The following is a 27,781-nucleotide window of genomic DNA, read 5'->3' as shown; positions in this document are numbered from 1 at the left end:
GGCTCAGAGGGGGCCACACTGGGATGCCCTGAAGTTCAAGAACAGACAAACGCATGGCTGGTGAGATCCTGCACAGGGCAGTGACCGGGAGTGGACAGGCTTGGGCAAGGACGGCAGAGAGAGCCAAGAGGAGAGCTAGAAACCAGCCCAACCGTGACCACCCATGTGTGTGCCAGCAGCGAGGGCGGAGACGTGGCCACACAGGGAACTCATTTTCCAGAAGGAGCCATGTCCCAAAGAACGGGACTCGGCGTTTCCATTTTGTCTTGGGCTTTCCGGGTTTGAGCTCGCCTTACCTGAGTCCTTTTTTGGTTCTTTTGTAAAGTTCGTTTGCCTGTAGTGGGGGTTGGACTGTGGCCCGCCTTTAGTTTTTCCCCTTCGCCTCTTGCAAAGTAACACAAGCAAATAGGCGTGGTGCCATTTCACAAGAGGGGGGCCGCGTCAGCGCAGCCAGGAGAAGGGAGGCCCCGCGGTGGGGGCCCGAGGAGGACGTGGAGCCCCCAGCTTCTGCTCAAACAGCTTAGAGAGGGTGAGGAGAAATGGGGACAGAGCCGCGGGCCTCGGGACAGAGTGACAACTGACCACGGTCTGCGAGCAGCGAAACAGGGTGGGCAGAGGCACCGTTAAGATGCTCCTTCCGTCTGCGGGAGAAAAGGAAACTCTTGTGGGGATCGTGCCCTATGTTTGCCAGAACGGAGGAGGAGTGGCCTGGCGTGGAACCTGGGGGTGGGATTAAGTCAGCTTCTTTGGTGCTACTTTGGTCCCACCGATGCTCACTGTTCTTCACAAATGAACAGGTTATTAACTGGGGACTGGGGAGAGGAGTTCCCTATCACGCATCCGAAAATCTGCAACCCAAAACACGGAAGAGCATTTGTGAAGGAGGTGGAAGCTTGGAGAAAGAAGGTTCCAGAAGGAGGGGATGAGCAGCAAAACCGAAGATGGGACCAGGGAAAGAAGGTGCTGGGTGTCAAAGGCTGCCCACACCCACCGACAGACTTGAGAAGTCTTCGGGGGAGAAGGGGTGCTGTCAGGGCCCGACGAGTCACAGGGGACGAGCTTCACAGCATGGGGGCTCAGTGGGGTGCTTGGGATGTCCCAAGAATCAGGCAAGGCTGGGGAAGGGAGCCGTGACGGCACAACCCAGAGGGTGCTGACTGGGTGTCCACAGCATTCACCGTTCTAGACGTTTCACATAAAGGAACAGACTTGAGGGGCGCCTGGGCGGCTCAATCGGTTGAGCGTCTGACCACGGCTCAGGTCGTGATCTTGCGGTTTGTGAGTTTGAGCCCCACGTCGGGCTCTGTGCCGGCAGCTCCGAGCCCGGAGCCTGCTTCGGATTCTGTGTCTCCCTCTCTCTCCGCCCCTCCCCTGCTCGTGCTCTGTCTCGGTCTCTCTCAAAAATAAAGAGAAACATTTAAAAAATTTAAAAAGACATAAATAAATAAAAAGGGACAGACTTGAGCTTCACGATGAACAGAGGAGATGGGCACCGGTTATAGCTGGGGAAACTGAGGCGTGGAAGCATCAAGTCCCTAGCCCTGGACCCCAGGGCTGTGAAGTAAGCAGGCTGCAGAGAATAAAGGGGCAGACAAACGCCGGGCTAACAGCGGACCACAGCATCCAGCCCTGCGGGGACCACAGGAGTTACATACCTAGGGCTGCAAGAAACCAAGAAGAGATGCCCCCCAGGAAGCCCAAGGCTGCAGATTTCTGAGTCACGGCAGGGGTAAGGAGGAGCGGGGGTGAAGGAGCAGGATGACACAAAGAGGAAGGGGCAGGCTGATGCATTACGGTTCACAATGGAGTGAGCTCCCCATCAGTAGGGGGTGTGCAAGGGCCCCCGCCCTTACCATGATGCCAGTGAGCAGGCACACGCCCTTCCCGCAGTAGGTGTGGGGCACCATGTCGCCATAGCCGATGGAGAGGAAGGTGATGGAGATGAGCCACATGGCCCCCAAAAAGTTGCTGGTCACTTCCTGCTTGTCATGGTACCTGAGGGGAGCCGGGGAAGGCCCAGTCAGTCCACACTGGTCTCTCTGCCTTCATCATATCCTCTGGTGCCCTGGGTCCACCCGGCTGGGTGGGGACCCTGACTACAAGCAGCGGACCACTTTGAGGGCTCGAAACGGTACCGCTGCAGGGAGAGGGGATGCTCAGCATCCTCCCAAGGGTACCGTCGGGCAGAGGGCACCCGCACTCTCCTCCCAGGATCCCTTCCACCATTCTCCCTTCACCCCCACCCCAAGCTGCCGCCCAGGATGTGTGCCCTCCCTGGCCCTGGTCCGGGGGCAGAGGGGTCCGGGTGAGGGTACGTCCACTGTGTCCACGCGATCCCCCTCCCAAAGACAGACGCACAGACAGACGCAGACACAGGTGGCCACGGGTGCCAGAAGCGGCAGGGAGTGGAGGTGAGGATTCAGGTGAGACATCGGGAAGAACTTCCCCAGCCAGCAGGGCTCCGTGAGGTTGAGGGGGCAGGGGGAGAGGGCCCCTGGGGGACACGGGTGGCTGCAGTATTCCAGGACTTGGGAGCAAAAGGGAAGTCAGTATGTGTGGGGCAGCACCGATGGTCCCCAAATCCCAGGCTTAGGGTTTGTTTGGGAGTTGGGGAAGGAGGCGGCAGCTTGGCATTGGGGGGAGGCTGGCGGTTAACTTTTTGGTATGGGGGGGTGGGCCCCAAGGGACATGAATTCGTCCCTGGCCATGGCCAGCCCTGCGAACCCGGTCACGTGGGCTACAAACACGTCCGACCTACGGTCAGCCCAGGCTGGGGGTCAGAGGGGTTTAGCTCGAGGTTCCCCAGCCTGTGGAGCCCCTCCAGCTCAGGGAGCCCTTTCCTGATGACCCACTCTTTCCCAGGCCTCGGGCCCTGAGGGGGCTCAAGGTTAGAGGTCAACTGAGGTGGCGCAGAGGAGGGGGGACGCTGGCAGGGGCAGGACAGGGGAAGCTGGGGGGAGGGCTGCTCCAGACAGACAGGGCTGGAGTCAGGGGCTCAAGAGGAGGCCATAGAAGCCCCCAAAGGAGGATGGGAAGGCTGGAGACCTTCTCGGCAGGTGTGGTGTTTGGGGGTCCCTGTCGGGATGCCATTCCAGGCCCCTCCTCCTGGGCTGCCAGTCTGCTTGCTGGGTGCGGGGGACCTGGGACCAAATCCCACCGAGGCATCTGAGCCCCAAGTTACTCTGGCTTCTGTCTCCCAGTAAACCAGCACCCCATACCAGCAAGTAAGACGAGAGGGAGGCCCTCCAGCAGCGGGTGGGGGAGCCCGGGGCCTGGCTGGAGCTGTGGTGGGTGCTGCAGGACCCCCCGGGACTACCTAGGACCAGAGAGTGGGGGACATGCGGGAGGCAGGGTGGGGGTGGGACAGAGCCGCAGGGGTGGAGCGAGGCAGGCGAGGGGGCTTCAAGCAGCATCATAGGGCTCAGAATTTAGGATTGGCTGCCCCCCTGGTCCTGCCCCGTTCCCTGCCCCAACCTGGGGACCCCTGCGATGACCTAGACTGCACCTCAAGGATGCCCGAGGAGGGGAGCCCCTCTCTCACTCCCCAGACCACAATCCTGACCCCGCCGTGACAGGGTAGGGGATGGGCTGTGGGAACTGGCATAGGGATCCAAGCAGGGGTCCAAGGAGACCCCGTCTGGTCCCAAGACGGTAAGCCTCGAGGACGAGAAGGGCTGGGCCCTCGCCCCCATGAGCCCCACATCAGGCTGAGGCAGGCGCCATGGAGGAGATTAAGGGGTGAAGACGGGGGTCCTGGGGGGACAAGTCCAGCCCAGGGACCCCCAGGAAGCCCAGTCTCAGCCCCACCTGCCATACACCCTTCCAGGGCCTTCCCCAGCAAAGCATGAGGTAGGAGAGGCTCTTTCCCAGCCAAGGCACCCCCACGTCCCGAGAGGCCCAGTGCAGACCCTCCCTTTCCCAAAGCACCCTGTGGGTCTCAGGGCCGACCAGGAATCAGGCCCTCAGGAATGTCCCTTTGCCCCAGAGCCTCCCTTTCCCCGTCTGTAAGTTGGGTGAATGGCCTGCACCTTCCAGGGCTGTTGAGAACAAACCCCGTGCAGAGAGAGGTACTAAAGGCGGGGCCAGGTTTTATTTACTCCAGACCCACCTAACTCTCCGGAGGGGCTGTCCAAGTCCCCCAGGGCCAGCTGTCCAGACAAAACCCTCCCCAACCTCGGAGACAAGGACCTCCAGGATGCCCAGTGGACACGGCCGGAGAGCAGTCCTGGGCCTGACTCCGAACTTGCCTGCCCCGGCCCCGCCTCACCTCCCTATGCACCAACGCACCCCCCCCGCCCCACCCCACCTTGCGGCAGCTAATCTTAAATTCCTGGCGGACAGGACGGCAGCGGCTCTGTGCACACAGCTTGGTCAAGGGTAGGACTCACATGTTTTCCCTACAGTCCGGTGGGGCGGGCGGAGGGGAGAAGGAGAGCTGGTTAAATTGTGGGGGAAACAGGCAGATGGGGGGCGGGGGGCATCCTGTTCCTGCTGCCTCCACTGCCCTGGGCCAGAGGTCAGAGGTTAGCTGCTCGCAGCGGAAGAGCTGGGAGAAAGACGAGCATGAGACCCGCCCCCACCCCACCCTGGGGGAGAGGCCTGGGGTCCCAGGGGGGTGTCGTTTGGGGTAGGGGACAGGATACACAGGCTGGAGTCCCAGGGATGAGGGGGCCGCGCTTGAAGGACGGTCACTGAGGCCAGGAACTGGGAGGGGGGGGGGTATCATGTGGGTCAGGGGCTGTGATGGCCAGGGGAGCCCTGGGTCCCCGGAGCCGCGGGAGGGCACGGTGGGCCCCGGGGCCGGGGGCGTACCTCTCACAGACCCGCACCGTCCAGGCGGCGACGATCCAGGAGGAGATGCTGAAGACGAGCAGCACGGTGCCCGGGCAGATGGTCATGAGTGTCTTCATGACAAAGCGTGTGTTGAAGGTGACCTTGTTGAGGGCGCCGATGCTGCGGCTGGAGGCATCTGTGAATATCTTGCTGTGCAGCAGCATGACGCGGCCCAACAGGTAGAGGCGCAGGAACATGGGGACAGACAGCAGCACGTCCACGTCAGCCTCGGCTGCCGACGGCGCGTACGTGAAGGCCAGCCGCGCCGTCCACGTGAAGCGGTAGTGACCCGGCACCGGGTGGATGGCGCACACGGCCAGCTCCAGAGAGATGAGGAAGACGCGCTCGCATGTCATGGCGATGCGCCAGTCATCCGCCCCGTTGTCCACCATGAACAGCTGCGGGGGGCGGGACGGGGGGGGGGGGGACAGGCGGCGGTGGGTGTCAGACTCGCGCCCGTGCCCCCTCAGGGAGGACCCCCCCTTCCCCCCCCCAGCCCTCGAACCCCTGGCTTGGCTTTTATGAGAAACACAGCCTCAGACGCGAAACTCCCTAGCTCTCGGGGTCAGCCACGATTCAAATTAAATGTGGGACGGGTGTTTCCCAAAGAAGAAAACACGGGGTTACCAAGGGCCTAGCAATCTCTTCCCCGGGGACACAGGCAAGAGAAATGAAAACGAGCACTGGAAAAAAAAAACAAAACAAAACATACAAAACAAAACAAAAGAAAAAACCAGCATTGGGACAAATCCTTGCACGCAAACAATTAACCCAAAGCGGAAACCACCCAAGCGTCCTTCAATGAATGAATGGGATCCTTCCAAACAATGGGGTATTATTCGGCCGTCAAGAGGAAGGGGCTCTGACACACGCTGCCATGTGGCAGAACCTCGAAAACATGCCGAGTCGAAGAACACAGGCACCAAAGGCCACCACCCAGAGCTGAGGGGACAACGCTGCCACCCCAGTGGGCTCGGAAACCGCGGCACTGAGCACTCAGAACGCAGAGAATTTGCCTTGGGAGCTCTTTGACTTGCTCAGCATCTGCCAACTTTCCTTCTTTCAGATTTCCCTTCTGGAACAGGAAGGCCTATCCTACGCCTGTCCCACCCCTGCATCTTGGGAGACGGTGATTTGTCCGGCTCTCGGCTGGAGAATGAGGGGCACCTCAGTCTCACCCGTATCTGATACATGGATCTGGGAGTCGGTGCCGGAATGCCTTAAGACTTTGGGGCAGGCGGGAAGTTGTGAATGCATTTTGCATGGGAGGAGGACGTGAATTTGGGGGATGGGCCCGAGGCTGAAATGTTCTGGACTGACTTGTGTCCCCTCAAAACTCATAAATTGAAGCCCTAACTCCCATTGTGACTGTATTTGGAGAGAGACCACCCCCCCGCTTTTTTTTTTTTTTTTAAAGCAGGCTCCATGCCCAGTGTGGGGCTCGAACTCACGACCCTGAGATCGCGACCTGAGCTGAAATCAAGAGTCAGACATTGAACCAACTGAGCCACCCAGGTGTCCCTGGAGAGAGGGTCTTTAACGGAGTAATTAAGGTTAGGGGCGCCTGGGTGGCTCAGTCAGTTAAGCGTCCGACTCTCGATTTCAGCCCAGGTCACGGTCTCACCGTTCGCGGGTTTGAGCCCCCATCAGGCTCTGCTCCGACAGCATAGGGCCTGCTTGGGATTCTCTCTCTCCCTCTCTGCCCCTCTCTTGTTCACCCTCTCTCTCTCTCTCTCTCAAAATAAATAAATGAACATTAAAAAAATGAAGGAAGTAATTAAGGTTAAATGAGGTCATAAGGGTGGAACCCTGCTCCCACAGGACCGGTGTCCTCGTAAGAAGAGGCGACTCTAGGGATGTGCGCACACAGAGGAAGCCGAGAGGACACGGGGGAGAAGGCAGCCGTCTGCAAGTGGAGGAAAGGGGCCTCAGCAGAAACCCACCCTGCCAGCACCTGATCTTGGACTTCCAGCCCCAGCACCCTGAGAACACATTTCCTGCCGTCTCATCCCCTCGGCTGTGGTGCTCTGTTAAAGCAGCCGGGAGCACCCTCACACAGTGCTTCGGTTTTTTAGTGGGTGAACCACATCGCACTGTGTGGGCACACGACATTTTGTTGGGCCATACACCGGGGATCTGGGTTGTTTCCACTTGGTGGTACCCGCGAATAGGGCTGCTAGGTGCATACGTATACGAGTTGCGTGTGGATGTAGGCGGTGTAGGTTTTCATTTCTCTTGGATGCCCCCGGGGATCTCTGCAGGTGGATCAACCCAGGCAGGGATTTTCCTCCACCCACCTCCCGTCAGACCACGGCTCCTTCAGGCCAGGGGTCCGGGGCCAGAGTCGGGAGCCAGATCTGACACCCTCTGGCATCCCCAGGCCCCGGTGCCAACCCCGGGTGACATCTGCCTGCTGTGACAGGCTGTGACAGCACGCCCTGAGCTGGGCTCTCCGGGGTCCATCGAGGTTTCAGTGAACTCCCGAAACAGGAGAACAGCCTCCCTGGCATGTAACAAATCTTTCAAACGCAGGGTCTAACCGAATAGGAACAGAAGGCTGGGGTCACAAACACTGGCTTCCAAGGCTGCAAAACCTCGGAAGACCCCCAGGGCTGCGAAGATGACTTATGTGTGCCAGACCCCAGCTCACCTCTGGCTCCCTCGTTGTCCTCTCCGCCCCCCCACCACCCCCCCTCCCAATAACCAATGAAAAATAAAACATAGACAAGTATTCTAAAGAAATTTAGAGTGATCTAAAGGGCATGTCTTCAGAGAGGTCTTTTTTTTTTTTTTTTTTTTTTCTATAAAGAGGCTACTGGTTCTTTCATGTTTTAGGGGGCTGGGGTCCCAGGTGGCTGGTACGGGGAGGGGTCTCTGGGGGCACGGAGAGGGGAACTGCCCTGGCCAGCCCGCCACTGACCTGGATCTCCCTGGCGTGGTAGAGGACCACCAGGCCCAGCAGGATGACCGTGGAGAGGCTGATGAGGCATTTCAGTGCAAACGAGTACAGGGACTCCTGGGCGGAGAGAGAGAGGGCAGGAGGACAAGGGCGCTGGGGGGTGGGTGGCCCTCCTGACCCCCCTCACCTGGGCTCCCCCCCCTCAGGAAGGAATGCTCCTGTCCCTTTCTCCTCAGGCCTGGGTCGATGGCAACGCCGACCTATACTTCAGAGTTGATAAGGCCTGGCCTCCTAAAGGCCCAGCATGTCACAGCTGATAAGGCCTGGCCTCACGTAGGCACTTCACCGTTTAGAAGGCCTCGCCGCATCCCCCGGCGGCATTTCACAGTCTACCGGCGGACGTGCCCCGATCTCTCTCTCTCTGTCCTCACACACCCTTGGGTGGCACGAGGGGGCGTGCAGCCATAGCTGCAGCCCAGCCCGAGCACTCTCAGGAGGAGAAGCTCTTTCCGGGCTCTGAGGCCCAGGCCTTCGCTGGGGCTCTCCTGTCCTAGGCCTGGACTGGGGGGCAGCCGCCACCCCCCCCCCCCCCCCCCCGCCACCCTTAAGCCAGGGTGTGGCCTCTTGGTGCAGGGCAGAAGGAATGGGCTGGAGCCTAACTCCCCCACGTACAGCCTGCCTGCAACCCCCACAAGGTAGACACAGTGGGAGGCCCAGTACCCACCCCCTGCCCTGCCTCCAGGACCCCCGCCCCCCTACTTCTCCAGCATCTTCCACCTGCTCCTCCTGGGCCAATATGGTCCCTGAGCCCACGCCCCAGGGGCAGCGAGGAGACACGTGGGCCCACAGGGCCCTCCCTGGGCCAAGGGGAAAGGCCACGCCTACCTTGGTGTAGACCCCCCAGGACAGCTCCGTCTCGGTCACCATGACGACAATGCCAAACATGGCGAAGATGAGGGCGTAGTCACTGAGGCGCTTCCGCTTCTCGAAGAGCGCCCGCCGGTGGCCCAGGCGGTGGCCCACGTTTGGGGTCTTCCCCAAGTCCCTCCTCCTGCCTGCCTCATCCTCTTCATCGTCTTCCTCCTCTTCTTGGTCCTGGGGCTGCCCCCGGGGACTGCCGGGTGAGGGCCGGGCTGGCTCGCTCTTGGCCACCACCACCTGGAGGCCTGGGCCATGTGGGGGCTGGGGGGGGTGGCCGGCCTCGGGCTCCGAAGGGTCTCTGCCCAGGGCACCCAGCCCGCTGCCCAGCGGCCGCCCCCCACAGCCATTGTGGCTGTGGCTGTTCATGACTATGTGGGTGCCGGGGTTGGGCTCGCCGTAGGCCACCCGGGGCCCGGCATGGCTCGGTGACCGTGCTCCTGTGCCGACCTGAGGGGCACGAGGGACACAGTCAGGGAAGGGCCTTGCCAACCGACCAGAGGGCAGGGACCCCTGTCACCACCCCAAGACATTTCTGAGGCTCAGGAAGCCCTGAACCCAGACACGTGACTGACACGTGGGTTGGCCATCCGAGAAACACCCAAGTCAGCCTATATTCCTCTCCTGCTCAAAACCCTCCCATGGCTCCCCAGTGCTGCTGCACAAAAACCAAAGACCTCACTGTGGCCAGGAGGCCCTCTGTGGTCTGGCTCCTACCCACCTCAACCCTCTCACTCTTCCAGAGTCATCCTCTTCCAGCCACATAAGCATCCCCATTACCAGATCCTGACAAGCCTGGTCCAGCCTGGGGCCTTTGCACCTGCTGGGCCCTCTGCCTGGAACACCCTCTTATTGAACATTTGCCCACTGGTTTTCTGTCTCCAAGTACCTAGAACAATGCCCAGCACTCAGCTGACACCCAGCAAACACTTTGGAATGTCTGGAGACAGAATGTGCTGGCAGGTTTGCCTGGGTGGACCAGAGGCCGTGTGTGTGGTCAGGAGGTGGTTCCAACCTGGGCTCGTCTCCTTCTGACCTTCAGGTTCTCGGGCAAGTTAAGCTCACCCTACTGGGCCCCCAATTCCTCCCCTAGAGCTGTCCGAAGGCCTGAACACACGCAAGCATGGGGTATCAGTGTGGGGACACAAGGACCGTGGCTGTGGCTACAGAGACCCCCAGCCCCCTCCTGCCTGCGTGGAAGGAGGTTTGTGATCTCCAAAGAGACTCCGGGACCAACGTGGCAACCCAGTATTTACCTCTAAGATCCCAGAGTTGATTCTGTAGGGCCTTGTGAGATGTGCTCAGCCTGGCCCTGTGACCCCGGGTCAGCCTCAGTTTCCCCACCAGGCTACCAGAGAGCAGACTGTCTGGCCGCCCCGACATCCTGGGATTCTGCCCTTGCGTAGGGCAGTGTCCTCTGGCATCATGTTCGAGAGCAAAGACCCTGAGGACAGTGAGGCTGCCTGGAGTCTCACCTTCTGGGTCCCAACGTGCTAGACCCTCCCCTGTCCCACCCCAACCCACCATCTCTCCCTCCCTCCTGTGTGCCCCCCGTTGCCACTACGAGCTGATGTTTAGCAAACGTCTACAACACGCCAGGCTACGTCCTTCACGCGAATTTGCTCCTTGATCCTTGCCAATACCCCCAAGAAGGGGTGCTGCGGTTTGGCCAGTTTCACCGGTGGGGAAACTGAGGCGCTGTGCCGTGAAGGGGCCATGTCCTTCTAGGGCAGATTCTGGACCGGGCTGTTTTGTAAGATTCTCTCAGCAGGAATCAGTGGGGCAGCGACAGGCAGTGGCCAAGTGCTGACCCCCTTTGAAAAGGCCAGCCTGGCATGCACGGCGGGCCCCTGTGGACCAGGCCCGGGAGAGAGGGCTGTGCGCACAGACAGGGTGCCTCTGCGGCCCTGCAACCACACTCTGGTGGTGGTGGGGGGAGGGGGGGTGACAGACACGGAAACTGTCACATAAAGACATGCCAAGATGACACCTTGTCGGGCACCCCCCAGACAATGTCTGTCCCACTCACCGCATGTCCCCAGATGCTGGTGCCCGCGCACAGTAGGGGCACAAGAAACCTTCCTTTCGTGGCAGAGCGACCTCATGAGTCTTAGAACATGTCCCTTCCCTCGCCCCTCCATCCATTACCTCAACCAGACCGGGGGCACCTGTGGCCTGACATGTTGGTTTATAAGTCCTGGCCTCACATGGGCTTAGCACTTCACGGTTTCTATGAGCTGGTCTCCTGCACGCCCCGTACTTCACGGTTTATAAGGCTGACCTTGGCCCCGGATTTCTCTCTCCACCTTCACGAACACTCAGGGGTCTTGCTACTCCCGGGCGAGGGCCCCTGCTCACCACCTGAAGGGCCATCAGCTGGCAGGTGGGGCCGGGAGCCTGTCACCAGGAGACACACAGCGATCGCAGACCCTGCTCTCTCCCAGGGGGTGAGGAAACCCCAGGCATCGCTCCTACCATGCCTCCTGAAAGCACAGGGGGTCCTCACCCAGGGCTCGGGGGCACAGGCAGGAGAGGCGAGTGGCCTGGCAGACGGAGCCTGGAGGGGGTGGGGGTGTTGCAAACGACCTTCCGAAACGCACTTACGAAGATACAATTTGGGGATGTGACTCAGCCGCCCGACGCATAGGCCAAATTCAGCCGTGTGTCGGCCATGCTCCTCCTTGCCTGGCAGCCTCGTCCTAAGGTGCCCTGGGCAGGGAGGGGTTGGGGGGATGGGTACAGGTGGCTTCTGGGAGGGAGAGAGGTGGAGGGCCTTCCTGTGGCCCATCACCTTAACGTGCCCATAGCGCTTACTGTGGGCTTATTGGGCTCTTTGTCAGAATTATCATGCTTAACCTCTGTTGCCACTAAGTGAGGCAGGCAGCATTCCCGTTCCCATTTTACAGATGGGAGACAAGGCTCAGGGAGGTTTAGCACCTTGCCCAAGGTCACAAAGTCAGGAAGGGAGCAGAGACGAAGTCAGTGCCATCTGGGGGGGCAGAGGGTGGTGGGATGTGCCAAGTTCCCTCTTGACGAGCCTTCTGGGAAGGGAGTCAGCCAAGCCCTGCCCTTGAGGGGCCACAGAGCTCAGGACACAGGCACGGTGGGTGTCTGACCCTTCCTGTGACCTCAGAAGAAACAGGACAGAGTGGCCTGCCTGAGATTCCATAGAAGGGGGCAGCTGGTTTCTGCGGTTCGGGTGGGACCGGGGGGGCCCTGGGAGACAAGAGACCCAACCCCTTCCCAGGTATACCTTCCCCTCCCCCACTGCAATTAGGCTCAAAGCTGGGGTCCCTGGAACCCTCAGAGATTCCCAAAGAACCAGGAGCCTCTCTAAAACTCTGGCCAAGGTTTGGATGTCTGTGAAAGGGTGTATTTTTCTGGGTGAAGGCCCTGGGTTCGCCAGTGAGTTCTAAAAAGTTAGAAACACCTCGTGGGCTGCATCTGGTTCGGAAGGTCCCTAGAATTGCCAAAATTACCTAATGTGTCTGGGGCATGAGCCCTCTGTTCACTGAAGGCTGGCATGGGAGGATGAGCCGAACCCCCCCCCCCTTTCACACCACCCCAAGAGACACTGTGGGAACCGGGCGGGCCACCCACAGCAGGGGGCGCCCAGGAGGAGTGGGAGAACACAGGCAGGTGGCAGGAAGCAGGGCGGCTGGCTTCTCCAAGCTTTTCTACTCAACAGAAAGACAAAGAAACTGGCCAGACCCCCCCAAGGTCCTTGAGTGAGCCCTTTTACAAATGACAAGTTGGTGCAGTGGCTGCCTGGGAGGGACCCTTGGGTGTCCCAGCCAGGATGAAGTCACTGCCCCCTCCTCAGCTGCCTGCCTCTTCAGTGAAAGGATGTCTCGGTGCCCCCCCCACCCCACCCCCCCCAGCAGGTTGGTGGCCAAAATGGAAGTGAGATCTCACATGGCAAATGCTTAGCATGTGGCCGTGGGTACATCTGAGGAGGTGCTGCTGCCCATCCTTCGGAGCTGGACCAGAAGGGGCCTATCTCCAAAGCAGAGCCCCCCCTTGCGGTGAAATGCACATCCCACCGCTCCCAGGAACCGTGGCCAGGGCAGCACATGGCAGAACCTTCCAGGACGTGTGGGTGAGCTGTGTGGGGTGTGTGTCCCAGTGGAGGGTGCGTAAGGATCCTAAGACAACCCACCCACCAGCACTGTTTGCACCCTAGCTCTGCAGGGTGGATGGCATCCACTTGCCCTCCCACCCCTGGGCAGCCCAGGAGTGGGTACAGTAAGGCAGGCGCCGACTGCCCAATTCCCTTGGGCGCCCCCCCCCCCCAATCCCCACCCCCATCACCACCAGTCAGGATCCTGCCAGCGCTCAGCAGGGTGCAATTAGCCTGCTCTGCCCTCCTCGGGGCTGCCTCCACCAGCGCCCTCCACGCTGACCCCTCTCCATCAGCGTCTCCCGTTTGGCTCCCAGCCTCCAGCACTCACATCTGCAGCCTGCCCTCCAGGACAGCCAAGGCAGTGCCCTGTGTAGGGTACCCGAACCTCTGTCCGGGGACAGCTGAGAGACCTAGCTCCTTGGCCCCTGCATTAGGGCGACCCTAACGGCAGTATCTGGGAGCCAGTGGTGAGGGTCTCCTCCCTCCCGTTCCCAAGTAAGTCCCAGGTCACTGCCTTCACCCCAAGAGCTCCCCCCACCGTATGTATGGAGTTTAGAGACTCACTGCTGTACCCCGGCCAAAGTGAACCCAGTACCTTCCCCCTCCGGGATTGGGGGTCCGCGAATCTCCACTCGCTCAGGCAGTGCACAGACACACATTCCCTTCCTCTCCGTGTCCCCTGGGTTCCGGATCCTTCGGAGACCCTCCGTGCTGGCCCCTGTCCCAAACCGCGTCCCCCCTCCAGGACGTGCCTCCCTCTTTGGGCGCTCCGGTCCGTCCCACCCGGTACCTGCAGGGCTCGGCTCCCGTGGGCAGAAGAAGCTGGAGGGGAGAGGGTCCCGCGCGGCCGCAGACCCTCGCGTGGGGGCCGGGGCCGGGGCCGCGGACGGGGCGGGCAGCGGCCGGCGGGCGTGGGGCCCGGAGGCGGCCGGGCCGGGGGCGGCGGCGGGTGCATCCCCCGCCGCCCTGTCCACGGGCCCGGCCGGGGGCGAGCGCCCGCCCGGGCCGGGAGAGGAGGGGGCGGTGCGACGCGGACGGCGCCGCCGATTGGTCGAGCCCGGGTTGGCACCGCCCCCGGCGACCCCGCAAGCTCCGCCTACATTTAAAGATCCCACATTCCCGGGCGCCCCCTTCGGCCCCCAGCGCTCAGCTGGTCCTCAAACTCGCTCTCTGGCTGGGCGCAATGGAGGGGACCTTACTTAGCGAAGCGACAACTCCGGTCCCCGACAGGTCTCGAGAACTCCTAGCCGCCCCCTTTCTAAAATCGGGTCTTCCAACTCCAACCCTCCTTCAACCCCTCAAATACACGCATTTGCTGAGGGGATAACTTTGCAAAGCGACTGGACACCTCCGTCCTGAAACTACCTCCTCAGATGTCCTGTTTGCAGGATGTTGCCACGTGAAGGGTGCCTAGGACCCCGACGTGGGGGCTTCCAGGAGCTGAGGGGGTGCCTGCTAGGGCCATAGGTTCAAGGCCACCATCTTCGGGACTGAGCCCCCACCCCCATTTCTAACCCTTATCACCAATGCCAGGAAGACAGGCCAGCAGAAGCCTGCTTTGGGGCTGTCCAAAACCAAGCTCCTTTCTGGCACAGAGGGCGTGCTTGGGCGACTCATTCATTCAGCCTTGGGGACAGGGAGGTGGGGAGCCCTTTCCTCCTCCTCCCCCAGGCCTCCTAACTACCTAGGCCTCACCCTGTCCCAGCCTGGCTGGGGGTGACTGAGTCCAGCTTTGACACACACACACACACACACACACACACACACACACACCATCTCTCTCCCAGTGTTTTCTTCCTAGCTCTGAGCTTGGGACAGGGTCAGGACATCTGATTGCTCGTCACTGCCTGCGGGCAGCTGATCTGTTTCCTCTGTGGTGTCCAGAAAATAGCTGGGCCGAATGAATGAATGAGTGGACGGCTGCCTGGGCAGGGGGTGGCCTCATGGGCCAGTGATGAGGCTGAGCAGAGCCAGGTGATGGCCTGGGGTCTGCAGACAGGTCTTCGGTTTCTCATCCCAGCCTCTTGGGGACACCCTGGAGAAGGCCTGGCTGTGGTGGCAGAGGAGGCCTGGGGACCACTCATGCCCCCCCCCATGTCCACAGGGATGCCAGGAGAGGGGACCCTAAATGGATGCATTCTCAGCCATGCTCGAAGAGCAGCCATCCCCTCTCCATCCCCCCATCCACTCACCAGGCCCCCACTCCAGGCCTGCATGGCCTGCTGAGGGCTCTTTCTAAAGCACAGTCGTGATGGAGCCACCCACATCTCCCTCAGGACCGGGCACACATCCCTGTATGGCATTCAGTGCCCCAGCCCCTGACAACAGAGCCTGCCCCTGTGCGGGTCCCTGCCCCATAAGAAGCATTCACACTGTGCCCACCGGCTGACTCCAGCCTGTGCAGACTTCTGTGGGGTCCTTGCAACATCTGATGCTTTTTGAATATGTCAACCTCCAGATACTCACAAAAGCACGAGCCACAGACCCTGGAGGCTCTGCCAGGCCTCCCACCCTGAACAGGCCCTGCAGGCTCTATACCCACCTTCTCTCTCTGGAAAGATCCCTCTTTCCCCTTTGGGCTCATCTGCCCTGAGGGGTCAGAGACCCCCTCGAAGGGGCTGAACTTAGAATGGGGGGGCCTGGTGAACGATCACCATCCACCCGTGTCTGCCTTGCTGCCTGCTTGAACCTCACCCCTCAGAGACGAGGCTGGCAGAGGTGGCTAGGGGTCAGGGGTGGATGGAGGTGGGGCTGTGGGTGGGCATCACCTGAGATTCCATTCCAGATGGAGCCTCTTATCAGCCCATGGCTGGCTGGAAGAGACCTGAGGAGCCTCCAAACGAACCTGTCAGTTGGGATGCCCCAGGACTCACACTCCCAGGAAATGGCCGATCAAACAGGCAGGGGTTGGGGTGGTGGCTGAACAGGAAGCCCCTCTTCCAGGAGCCTGAGGGCTGGGCCACAAGTCTAGGTCCGGATGCAAGAGACCTGGGAGAGGTCTCCCAGGGGCTGAGGGACCCACAGGCTGCCTGAGTAGGGAAGGACTCAAGCCCGCAGGTGTGCATCCACAGAAATCTCAGACCCATCCTGGGTCTAACAGATAGATGCCCAGAAGGAGGCTAGACCCTGAGTCCCCCATAAGTGTGGAGATGGCAGAGTGGGGAATGTATTCACTCATTCGCGCATTCATTCATTCACTCACATATTCATCCATTCATTCATTCATTCATTCATTCACTCATTCATTCATTCATTCACATAGCCACCAAGCCCCTTTTCTGAGTCTGTTGCTGGGAATGCAGAAGCAGAGATACAAACCTATCCTTCGTGGAGCTGCATTTCTAGAACTCTAGGCACAACCCTCTCCAAATAAAGGGACCAGTAAGAATTCTAGATACACAAAAGTATTAGGAAAAGATCCAATGAAGTTGAGAAAAATACGAATGGGGATGGGGAGACTTGGAGGTGGTCATGGGAGGCCTCCTGGAAGGGGGGACATTCAAAAGGGGTCAAGGGGCAGGCCCTCGAAGAGCTAGAAGGGTGCATCGGGTAGAGGACACTGCAAGGATCAAGACGTTGAGGTGGGCAATGTTTGAGGAAGGGAAGGGAGACCTGTGTGGCTGGAGGGAAGGGGCAAAGGGATGGGGCAAGCCAGAGGCTGGCAGGGGTTCCACCTGCAGGGTTGAGTGTGCGAGGCCTCAGCAGACTGGGAGTCATGGGGGGTTAAGCCCCTTAGGGCCCTGTGAATTGTAGGGGCAGGAAGGGGGACAGGAAGGCCCAAGGGAGCTGGAGTGTGTGTCTCGGAGGGCTTATTCCTGGGCTCTCTGGGATTCGGGGACTTAGAGAAGCTTCATTCATTCTATCAGTGTTTCTTCAGCGCCTCCCATATACAAGGCATGGACCCGAAGTGGAGATACCATGGTGAGGACACAAAAAAGTCCCCTGAACTCGTGTTTTCAGCAGGCAAGATCAGATCTTGAGACACTGAGTAAATACAAGTGACCCTTGCAGATGGTCCCCGGGGGAAATGAGGCCAGGGAGGGGTACAGAGGAGCTAAGCCTGGCAGCCCCGGGTCCTCCCCATGGGCAGCCCGCCTAATCCTTGCTCTGGAGGAGGAGCTGGGAGTCTGGGGGTGACAGGCAGGCAGGGAACCAGCATTATCGGAAGCACAGACTCCCCACAAAGCAGCCTCTGGCCTGGGAGCCCCTGTCACACCCACCAGGGGATCCCCGCAGCCTCCCCCCACCACCCCCCCCACCCCCGGGGCTGTCTCCTCCATTCAGCTGGCGGCAGCCTCCCTATTCCAGGCACCAGCGTCCCCTCCCTTCTCACACTCAGGCTGGAAGGCTCCAGCCTAACTCTTCCTTTCCGGCCACCCCCACATCTAATGGGACCCCAGGTCTGCCCATCCTTGTCCCTAAATTCACTCGGTCCCCATCCCTGCAGCCACTGCTTCACCAGAGGCCCTGGGGGCAAAGGCGTGACTGCAGTAGGGTATTCTGCTTGTGGCCATACTAGTTTGGAGAGTATTCCCCCCCAAATTCCAGTCCACCCAGGACCTCAGAATGTGACCTTATTTGGAAACAGGGTCTTTGCAGACACAGTGACATTAACGTGAGGTCATACGTGACGAGGGCGGGCCTTAACCCAATGACCAGCGTCCTTCTCCGACGGCCACGTGAAGACAGATACAGGGACTGGAGTGATGTGGCCATAGGCCAAGGGACACATGAAGCCCCCCCAGGAAGGGGAAGAGACAAAAAGAAGGATCCTCCCCTAGACCCTCCAGAGGGAATGTGGCCCTGCCGATGCCTGGATCTCAGGCTCTGGCCTCCAGAACTGCGAGACGCGACATCTCTGTTGTTCTCAGGTCAAAGTCATACAGTGGTCACAGGCAAGGCACATCCCTCGTTGAGCCTCAGTTTCTTCAGCGGGGCAGTGGGGCCCTCCGAGGGCAGTGAGAGGAGCTGGGGATCCAATCCCCCTCAGATGTGCTAGGCACACAGCAAGCGCTCACTGGATGCTCCCGGTTGCTACTAGCCTGATCGGGATCTGAACCATTTCAAGTGCCTTCCTGACTTCTCTGGCTCCCGTCCAGGCTCTGCCAGGCGCCCCCGAGGGATATTTCCTTGCTAAAATCTCATTATGTTGCTTCTAATTCTGAATGCTCAGTGGCTCCCCATGGCCCTCGTGGCATCTGTACAATTTGACCCTCAGCACAACTCCAGTTGGGCACCAGCAAAGACCTACTTGCCCGACCAGACCCAGCTCAAAGAGCAAGAAGAACACCTCCTCCAGGATGCCTTCCCAGATTTCCCAGAGCACAACAAATCTCTCCCTCCTCCCTGTGGTTCCTCAGCATTGGGCAGAAAACTGGCCACACACAGTCCATCCTCCACGCCCAGCTTAGTCCCAGAATCTGCCCACTTCTCTTCGTCTCTGCCTCTATCCAGTCCTGGCTGAGCTCACTCTACCCAGTTGCCTCCTGGGCTCCCCTCCGGCCTTCTGCCGCTTCCACTCTTGCCCCACCAGTCCCTGCTCTCCACAGTAGTCACAGAGGCTTTTGAAAATCACAAACCAGACCCTGTCCCTCTCTGCTCACACACCCTCCATGGTTCCCCACGGCTCTGCAGTCTATTCCTTGACCTCAGCCCCTGCCTGCAGATCCCTCGGTCTTCCTCTTCCTCCTCTCTCCCCCTCGCTCATTCTGTTCCAGTCACAGCAGCCTCCTCACTGTTCCTCAAACGTGCCAACCTCATTTCTGCCTCAGGACCCTTGCACTTGCTGTCCCTGCTGCCAAGTATGCCGTTCTCCCAACTGCCACCTGGCTGGCTCCTCCTCCCGCCTTCTGTCCCCCCTCCAGGAGCCTCCCTCTCCCCGGGTCGTTCTCTCATACATCATTGCGAGGGGCCCCTGGATGGCTCAGTCGGTTGAGCATCCAGCTCGATTTTGGCTCAGGCCATGATTCCACACACAGTTCGTGAGATCAAGCCCCGCACTGGGCTCTGAGCTGACAGCAAGGAGCCTGCTTGAGATTCTCTCCCTCTCTCTCTGCCCTTCCCCCACTCATTCATTCTCTCTCTCTCTCTCTCTCAAAATAAATGAATAAACTTAAAAAAAAAAAAAAAGAAAAAAGGATCACTGTGTTCTATTTCCCTCCCAGTATGTCTCAAGGGCTGATCTGGGCCTGCCTCAGCCCCTGCCGTGTCCCCAGCACCCAGCCCAGGGCACACAGTACCTGTTCGGTGTTTGCTGACTGATTAAACCGACCATACGTATTTAGAACCGTTGCCTCCATTGTCTCCATACCCCGCCCCCATTGGCAGCTCACTGCTGACCCTGAAATGTCAGCCAATGTTTGCAGGGGACAGAGGAGTAAAGGAGCTACTCCCTAAAAGCTGTCTCCGGGAGCGAGACCACAGAATCTGGGTGGCGGACCAGGGGTGGGGGACCTTCCAACCTGGCTCATCTCCTCCCTTCTGGCTGTATGACACAGAGCGGGTTCCCCACCACCAGCGACTGGAGAAAATGGGCAGTGACTCTCTGGGGGCTCTAGAAAGCACAGCTGTTGTGGTGGTGGTTATTGCACCGTTGGTCTGACGTCAGAGGTTGGCGCTTTTTTCTTACGTCGCCAGATTGTCCACGTAGCTCCCGGGCCACCCTTACTCCCAAATATGACCCAGACCTGGATTCACTCACCCTGGTGTGCAGGGGTCTCCCGGATGAGCCGCCACCAAAGGGCCTGTCCCCTTCAGTCCTGCTGGATTACCACCTGGCTGGCAGGGGGCTGAGCTGCCTTTCTTCTCCCCTTGACCTGTAAGGACCAGACACGGGTAAGGGGTAGAGGCAGGGCCCCAGGAGGGTGGCGTGTAGGTACCTCCCACACTGCAATGGTTTTTAGAGTAGACCTGTCTTCTAACTAGCCGAATTACCCTGTGAGCATGAAGGAAGTTTAAGATCAGTTTAAGATCAGTACCCCATACCAGGTCCTCTCCCTGGAAGCCCCGCTTCCATCCACTGGACACTGCACACTAAAGGCTCTACCTGCCTTTCCCCATGCTGTTCCCTGTCCTGCTCCTAGGTCCCCCCCCCCAATTCCTTCACCACAGGGAGATCTAGGTGGATGAGGCTGGGACAGGCTGCTGTAAGGGTGAAGGAGGTAGGGATCCCTGACTCAGCCAGCTGTATTCTTGGCCACCCCCTGACCCTCACCCTGTCTGCAGCTGCCCTGGGGTAACTCCCTCAAGGAATTCACTCTGTACTGGGCTGTTGCGAAAGCCCCTTGGTACCCATGGAACCCAGGCCCCACTCCGGAGGAGGGGGCGAAAGGGGACACAGAGCAGCCCCGTGGCGGAGAGGGGTGAGGGAGCACGAGCCCAGGATGGAACTGAAGGGGAAACACGGGCTGAGATGGACGTCCCAGCTGCCCTTCCTCTCGCTGGGGATCTGGAGTGGGGCCAGTGGCCACCTGGACGAGTCAGGGGCTGCCTGTTCTAGTCAGGGGGGGCTTTGGATCTGACTCTGGGTCTGGGAGAACAGGGAGATTGTCCAAGGTCACCCAGTGGGTCGGTGCATCAGAGTGATCACTCTACCAGCTCTGGAAGGACCCCTTGCCCTCCCTCCCCTTCTCCCCTTCACCAGCCAGACTTCCTTTGAGGTCTAAGGCAGCTTGAGGAGGCTGGGGGAAGAAGGACTAGGAGGGACATGAGACCCGGGAACCCGGAGGAGGGAGCCAGTTAGGGGGCTCATCCACTCAGTCCTGTCTGGGCCTCCAGCAGTGTGGAGAGACTTGGAGAAGAGTGTGGTACTCCCCCTACCCAGTTCCAGACAGGGCCCTCAAGCCCCACCCTGACAGTTAAACGCAGGAAACAGAGGGGACCCCGGAGCCCACACCACCAGCTGAGTTCTGGGGTTCCTGAATCTGAGTCCGCCACAAACACAGCTCTGCCTCTGCCCAGCTGGGTGACCTTGGGTAAGTGCTAACCCTCTCTGGGCCTCGGCCCCTTTCCCAGTCAGTGGGGTGGGGGCGGGGGGAGGTGGAGCTTAGGGAAGAGAGCAGAGGAGGAGCTCCCACGCACAGTAGGCTGGCAGGTGGGGGTGGGGGGGGTTCCCTTCCACTCTGCAGTGGGCCGGCCGGGGGAATCCCCACCACACTCCGTGAGAGGTGGAAGGACTGAGGGGGAAGGCAGGGGAAGGGAGCAATGGAGCCATCACCGCCCCCCCCCCACCCCGCCACTTTCCCCCCCCCCCACCCCCCACCCCCAGCTAGCGCCTGAGGGTCCCCTGGTCTCCACCTTCTCCTCTGTGGGAGGACGTCTCCGCATTCCAAATTCCGGGAGCGGAAGCCCCCCTCCTCCCAGGGGGATGCTGGGGCGGGGGGCGTCTGGAGTGACTCGAGGCTTGGAGTTGGGGGGGGGGGGGCGGAGATCCCCTCCCTCCCGCACCTCCCCCCTTTGAATTCCGGGAGTCGGGGCAAACCCTGACCGAAACGCCCACCAAGGAGAAGGGGAGCGCCGCTGGGCCCTCCGCCCTGTAAGCGCTCCCACCCCAATGCCCCACTAGTGCCTACTCACCGGCCAGAGACGGCCGCCGCCGCCGGAGCCCCAGCGCCTGGCCCGAGCGCGAAGACAAGTGCACGGCCGGGCAAGGGCGTGTGAGCCGGGAGGGTGTGCGCGCGCCGCCGCAGAGCTGACCCCCTCCCCGCCGACCTGGGCCCCGCCCCGCCTCCCCGGGAGGGGCGCCTACCCGGTGGAGCGAGAGAGGCAGACTGCGGCGGCCACCGTGCGACCCCCCTCTCCCGCTCTGCTTTTCCAGAAAGGGTGGGGGGGGGGGGAATCCCCCTCCCCGCAGGAGTGGAACAGCCAATCTCTAAGAACGCTCAAAGAGCTGGGAGGACCCTCCGCCGCCGCTGGCCCATCACGTTCATTTTACAGATGGGGAAACTGAGACCCAGAGCTGGGGCGCCCCTGGCCGGGGCCCAGCGCCCCAGCAGCATAGAAATGCGGCTGCCCGCCTGTCTCTGGGGGGTCGCTTCCTGGCGTCCGGGTTAGGAATGGAGCCGCGGAGAGAAAGGGAGGCAATTCAGCCCCCCACCTTGAGCGGGCTCTGGGGCCTGGGAGGTCCGGGGAGGGGGGACCCGGAGGCTTCAGGCAGCTGGTGACGTTGCTGGGGCTGGAAGGTCCCAGTGAGGGAGGGGTACCTCGGGTGGCCATGAAACAAACCACAGAAAACTTCTCTAATGTCATTGTTGGGCTGTGACGTCCCTCTTCTCACCGCACGATTCAGGGACCCCGCTGAACGTGAACAGCCGGGCCCTGGGCCGCGAGATTGTTTGTGAAGGTCACTCTGCCAAATTAGAAGAATGCGGCTCCCGGGGTTAGGGTCACTAGGGGATGGCAGAGGGGGCGCTGCGCAGGGCTCAGCCCCTCCTGTGACCTTGGCCCTGTTCAGGCCCCTCTCTGAGCCCATTTCTTGCTTGCGACTGGACAGCATTCACTTCTGGGGTCCCTCCAGCTCTCCGAGGTCTCTGGGGCTGCCGGCTGTATTTTGCTGTTATCCAATTCCGCCCCCCACCCCCCACCCCAGGAGGAGTGGTGCCCTCCCAGACCACCGTGTTCTCCCTCTCGGCCCCCTGCCCCCCGCAGCCCCACCCACCCAGTCTCCGAACCCCCACCCACCTTCCGCCGTGGCCTGGGATGAGGGGGGTTTCCTCTTGGGAGCCAGGAAGCTTCCATGAGCCTCCATCCTTTTTCTTTTTGGTTGTTTTTTTCCCCCCTCTTTTCTTCCATTCATTCTAAAAATAGCCCTCCCTCTCCAACTCTCCTCCCCCCCGCCCCCCCACGCCGCCGGGCGCCTCCCTTGGAAAGGTAATGCACTCCCCGGGTGGGGTCCCGGAGGCCGGGATTCCGCGGCGCGGGCGGGGCCGCGGGGCGGGGGGGGAATGGAGTGGGGGGCGATTGGGAGCGCCCCCCCCCCATTGTGTGTGAGATGCTCTCAGAAGGAGCCGCCAGCGTGACCGTGACCGTGTGTGGAGGGAAAGAGAACAAAGGGGCGGGGGACCTCTAGGGTATTCATTGTGGAGGCAGATTGAGGGAGGGCTGGGGGGAACCGCAGGGACTCCACCGATGAGGGGTCCCACCCAGTACCTCTGCGGGGATGACTCTCCACGGGCGGGGGGGGGGGGGGGGGGAAGGCTGAGGTCTGCACCTTGGCCGGACACAGGGAGGGTCAAGAGTCAGCAGTGACAGGGTGGCTTCACGGGGGGAGGGGGGAGTCCTCCACCCTTGAACCTGGACATCTGCCCTGCGGAGCCCCCAGAAGGCCCCTCCCACTGCTCCTTGCCTCGCACCCATGGCCTCCCTCCTCCCTTCTCCGTGATGCAACCACAGAATTCCATACTCAGCTATGTGACTGATCCTGTCCCTGTCTACAGAACTAGCACCTTCCTCCTTGAACTCTCCCCCTCTTCCAAGTCCTGAGAGCTCCGGCTCCCACTCCCTTTTGTCTCAGCACTAGGGCTGTCTCCCTAGACCCACCCACCCACACTCTGGCCTGACTCAACCTCTGTGTTAATGTGTCCAGCCTCGGGCTTTGCATCCGCCCTTCTTTCTGCCAAGATCACCCTTCCCTCACGCCCTATTGTCTTTCAGAGCCCGGTTCAAAGTCACCTCCTGCTCTGGGAACATCCCTCTAGTTTCAGGTCTTCAATTCCTGGTGTGCTGTGTTACTTGTTCACCTTCTGCCTCCCCCAGGGAATGGGGGGTTCTCGGCAACTTGGGCTTGGCTGATGACGGGTGGGCCAACTCTGACCCAGCACCTCCCCAGGAGCTACCCAGCTCCAAAGACAGAGATAGCACCACTGCCCCAGCTAGCCACTCTGGAAAGCACCCCTGGGACGTGGCACAAAAGATCCATCATCTGCTCCGTAGGGGTGTCACCTTGCACAGGGACACTAAAAACCCTAGGCCCCCAAATGTTCCCCACCAGGGATGGCTTAGCGGTTTCCAGAATAACATGATGGTTATGGTCCACAGGGACGGAGTTCCAGGCCTGTTGAGAAGCCAGCTCGGAGGCGTGTCTGCTCAGATGGCAAATAAGTATGAAGAGCGAAGCCTGAGGGGAGGAGGGGGCACTGGGAGCAGTGACCTTTCCGCAGCAGTGACCTCAGCAGCGACTGAGGGAGGGAGTGACCTTTCCTTTGTTATTAGCTTTTCCATGTTTCATAGCTTACACTTTTTGAAACCAAGGGGAGGATAAAGGGAAAATCTCTTTGTTGTTGGATATAAAAGCTCAGAGAGGGTATGTGCCCCCCATGGACAGAAAACGCAGCTGCCAGTGTTGAGAAATCAAACACCCCCCCTCCCATACTTGCCTCCATAAATTTACCTTGAAAGCTTTCAGCAACTACTATCTATATATTTATATGCCCAGAGATTGAGGGTTGAATTCGGAGGAGGTGGGGGGATTCCTGGGGTCCCTGAGAATACAGAGCCTTGTGGGTTCTGGGAAAAGGTGATGGGCTGGGGATGAGCAGGGACATGTGGTGTCAGCAGGGCCAGACCCACAGCCATGGACTGGGGGGGGGGGGGGGGGGCTTGTGGGTGCTGAGGGAGAAAGCGTCGGGATGGGTGAGTGCCTGTCTTTGCACATTTCACTGCCCGGCCCAGACTACACCTCAGGCTGGTGTTCAAGGCCAGAAGGGTGGGAACTGGCATGGGAAGTGGGGGGACCTGGCATGCAGGACCAGGGGAACCAGCGAGGCAAGAGACAAAGGCATCATCCGAGAGGTTTCAGAAAGTCTCAAAGGACAGGCCGGAATGTGGGGGAAGACAGTAAGGGGGGGGGGTGCCCGACCACGCACGATTAGGGCTGCCACATAAAATACAGGACACGGAATGGGACATACTTGTAAAAATAAAAAGTATTCGTTGTTTATCTGCAAGTCAAGTTTTACTGGGCGACGTAGTTTTCTTTTTCTAAACCTGGAAACTCTAAGCCCAGATCTTCTGGCCAAGCAAACCTGGGGTTCGTGCGGAGGAGGAGGAGAAGGGGCCCTGGAAGTGTCCGTCCTCTCCCAGTCCATCACGCTGTCGCCGGCGCCGCACATGTTCCCTTCCTAGGCTTTTCTTTGTCCCCCACACGCTGTCCACGTCCCTTAACTGCTCCTCAAGTTTCCCCCTCCCCTCCTCTCTCTTCCTTTGTTGTCCCCCCTCCTTCCACGCCCTCCCTCATTACCGCATCCTCCGACTCCTCCTACTCCTCTTGCACCCCTCTCCCCATCTTCCCCAGCCCTTCGCGTTTCCCCCCACCTTCTCTGGCACCCACCCTTCCTCCTTGTCCCTCCACCATCCCCCCCCCCCCTCCTCCTCCACGGCCCCTCTCTCTGCGCTACCCTTCTCCCCCGGCACCCACCCTCTCCTCTCCTCTGCGAACCCTCCTCCGTCAATCCCCGGGGCGCGCAAGGGGGAACCCCGGCCACCGGCGCCGCGCTCCACGCAGGCGCAGAGCCGCCCGGCTTCCCTGAGGCCGCCGCACCCCTCCCTGCGGCCCGCGCGCCCGGTTGCCAAGGCGACGGCTAGGGCCGGAGCGGGAACCTCCGGAAGACCCCACTCTCTCTCCCTCCCCCGCCACCTCCTCAGCAAACCCCGCTCTGGTTTGATCCGGTTTGGTTTGATCCGGTTTCCCCACCCCTCCCCCAGTGCGCACTGCGGCGTGTGAGGATTCCCTTGCCCACAGGGCGGGGGTCGGTCGGGCATCGACGCATGCGCGCAGGGCGAGGCTTTCCCTCCCAGACCAGCGCTCGACGGGAAAGCCCTAGCGCGTGAAGCGAGCACCCCCGCGCAGGCGCAGTGAGCGCCGGCGTCCCCACAGCCCCGCCCGGTTGTCCCGGCAACGCGCGCGGGGAGGGCTGGGAGAGCACGGAACTCCCGTCTCACGCCCCCTCCCGCGCACTGCAGCCGAGTCGGGGATTCCTGCTGCCCCGCGCGCAAGCGCGGGCCTGGGATTCCGCGGGGGCGGGGCCGGAGAAAGAAGAGGGGCTTTTTTCCGTGCTAGGGAACAAAGGCTATTACCATATTCCCTTTGTCAGAGGATCGAAGCGGTCCTCTCAGCTCCTGAGTGTTATTTCCTCTCTGGTCCACCGGCCATCCCTCTGCAGGTCCCCAGGAGAGCTTGCCACACGCAGCTCCGATACCTTTCCTACCTTGCTCACAAGACCCGCCGTGGCTCCCTGCCTTCCTGCGGTGAAGCCCTATTCTTCAGCCCGGCGTCTGAGGCCCCGAACGCCCAGCTGGTATCTACCTTCTGGTTATTCACCATTGGTCGCTAACCACCACCGCTCCCCTCCCCCCCCCCCCCCAATTCCAGACCACAAAGACCTCAGCGTGCCCACGCAGGAGGCTCCTTTGCCAAGCCTTTCTTCAGGATATGCCCTTCCCAGGCACCATCTCGTTGATTCTCGAGATAGCCTGGGGTTAGATACTGTTTTAGTCCCGTTTTATATAGGAGGAAATTGAAGCTTAGCCCCATTAAGGCCCTGGCCTAAGACCGCAGAGGTAAAAGGCAGAACCCTCTATTTGTGAGGAGACATCTGGGCCCCTCCACCCATTATTTGGCCTTCAACCTGATTCTGGACCCCACTGCTGTCCCTGCTGGCTCCCTCACAGCCCTGGGTGCCTTCTGGCTATGTGACAGGCAGGTGGCTTCGTTTTCCCATCTGTAAAGGGGGATAAATATCTCATGGGGCTGTCCCCCAGGCTTTGGTGACATATTACCATGTGCTAGGCCAGGGCCCAGCATCTAGGGGATGTTTTCCTCACAGCTGGTCTAGTTTGGTGGTGGCTTCCCCACCCTGCTTCCTGGTGCGATTTTCCTCCTTGTCATGGCAACCCCTGCAGGGGCGCCTGCTTTCTGTCTCACTCCCTAGAGCCCACGGGGTCTTCTGGAATACTTCCTGGATTCCTCACATGTCTTCTAGTGGTGGTTTTAGAGTTGGCTCCAGGATCCCCAAACTAAGCCATTGTTCAATATATGTTGGTTAGTTTTATGCCAACCAGCAATTGCTTCAGGAACCTTCCATTTTGCATTTTAGCTGTACCCAATTATTAATGGCACCCCTCCCTTGAACAAGAAAGTTGTGACCTCCAGGCCTTTGCACATGTGGTTCCTTCAGCCTTTTCTGTCCCTGTCTGTGCACAGAATTCCTATGCATCCTTCGAGGCCTTCCCTCCATGAAACCCTCATGGCCCCCTTTGGCCCAGCCCTGGATGCCACACAGTTGGGGGGTATGGAGACCAGAAGCCGCAAGGGCAGCCTTGTGGAGGCTGTCACGTGGGTGAGAGCCATAGCAGTGACCTGGTAAATGCTTGGACCCTACCCCTACCCATGGGGGCCCATCTGGCTGCTGCCCTCCCTTTCTGCCAACTTTCCAAGGCCGACTAAGCTCTAGGAAGCCAGAACCAGGAAAAGATCTCACCCAACCCTTCCCAGACATGCAGCCTCTGATGGGACACTTATTCCTACCCAGATCCACCTGCCCGTTCCAGCCTCCAGGCCCTCGCCTGCCTACGGCCCTGCCTATACAATGGGATCTGACTCATCTCCCGCTCAGGACCGCTCTGAAGAAATCCTCCACTGGGAAGCCTGCCCATGACTTGACCCAGATGCCTCCCCTGTTGGAGTAACACCAGAGCAGCCAGCATTTCCTGACCCCCGAGCACAGTATGTGACCTGACTGCTGACTCTGAACCAGAACCTCAGGATGCTAACACATCGCCTTCAGCTCGCCTCTGGTTCTGCCCCTGAAGTACTTTGTGACCTGGAGCCAGTGCCTCCACCTCTCTGAGCAGTCCCCCTTGTAGCAGCCCAGCAAAGCTTCCAGGGGTGGAGGGGTGGTGGTCCAGGTCCCTTAATGGACAAGTGGCCAGCCAGGTGGGGAGGCCGTAAGAGCCAGGCACAGGTCTCAGCTTGCTGCGACAACACACAGTTGGGGGCCCTGATCTTCTCTGGC

At 60.2% G+C, this 27,781-nt stretch overlaps 1 protein-coding gene across 9 annotated transcripts in view; it reads right to left on the bottom strand.

The window, feature by feature from the left end:
• Positions 1-22,568, bottom strand: part of KCNN1 (potassium calcium-activated channel subfamily N member 1) — a 33,072-nt gene extending 10,504 nt beyond the window's left edge. Inside the window, exons 1-7 of one of the 9 annotated variants that reach the window (XM_053898294.1) lie at positions 22,452-22,568; positions 19,474-19,588; positions 8,618-9,100; positions 7,754-7,849; positions 4,813-5,231; positions 4,389-4,505; positions 1,854-1,995 (exon numbers count right to left, since the gene is read on the bottom strand). In XM_053898294.1, coding sequence (XP_053754269.1) covers positions 1,854-1,995; positions 4,389-4,505; positions 4,813-5,231; positions 7,754-7,849; positions 8,618-9,019 — 1,176 coding nt within the window. In that variant the 5' untranslated portion in view covers positions 9,020-9,100; positions 19,474-19,588; positions 22,452-22,568. Of the gene's footprint in view, positions 1-1,853; positions 1,996-4,388; positions 4,506-4,812; positions 5,232-7,753; positions 7,850-8,617; positions 9,101-9,539; positions 9,758-13,563; positions 13,807-19,473; positions 19,589-21,347; positions 21,476-22,451 lie in introns of those variants that run through there. The other 8 variants (XM_053898293.1, XM_053898295.1, XR_008420623.1 and 5 more) reach the window with 8 other exon arrangements.
• Between the last annotated feature and the right edge of the window lie 5,213 nt (positions 22,569-27,781).

Source organism: Panthera pardus, unplaced genomic scaffold (assembly GCF_024362965.1).
Source record: "Panthera pardus isolate Hobbes unplaced genomic scaffold, ASM2436296v1 HiC_scaffold_8, whole genome shotgun sequence".
Lineage (NCBI taxonomy): Eukaryota > Metazoa > Chordata > Mammalia > Carnivora > Felidae > Panthera > Panthera pardus.
This window is presented reverse-complemented; position numbering and strand designations above follow the sequence as displayed.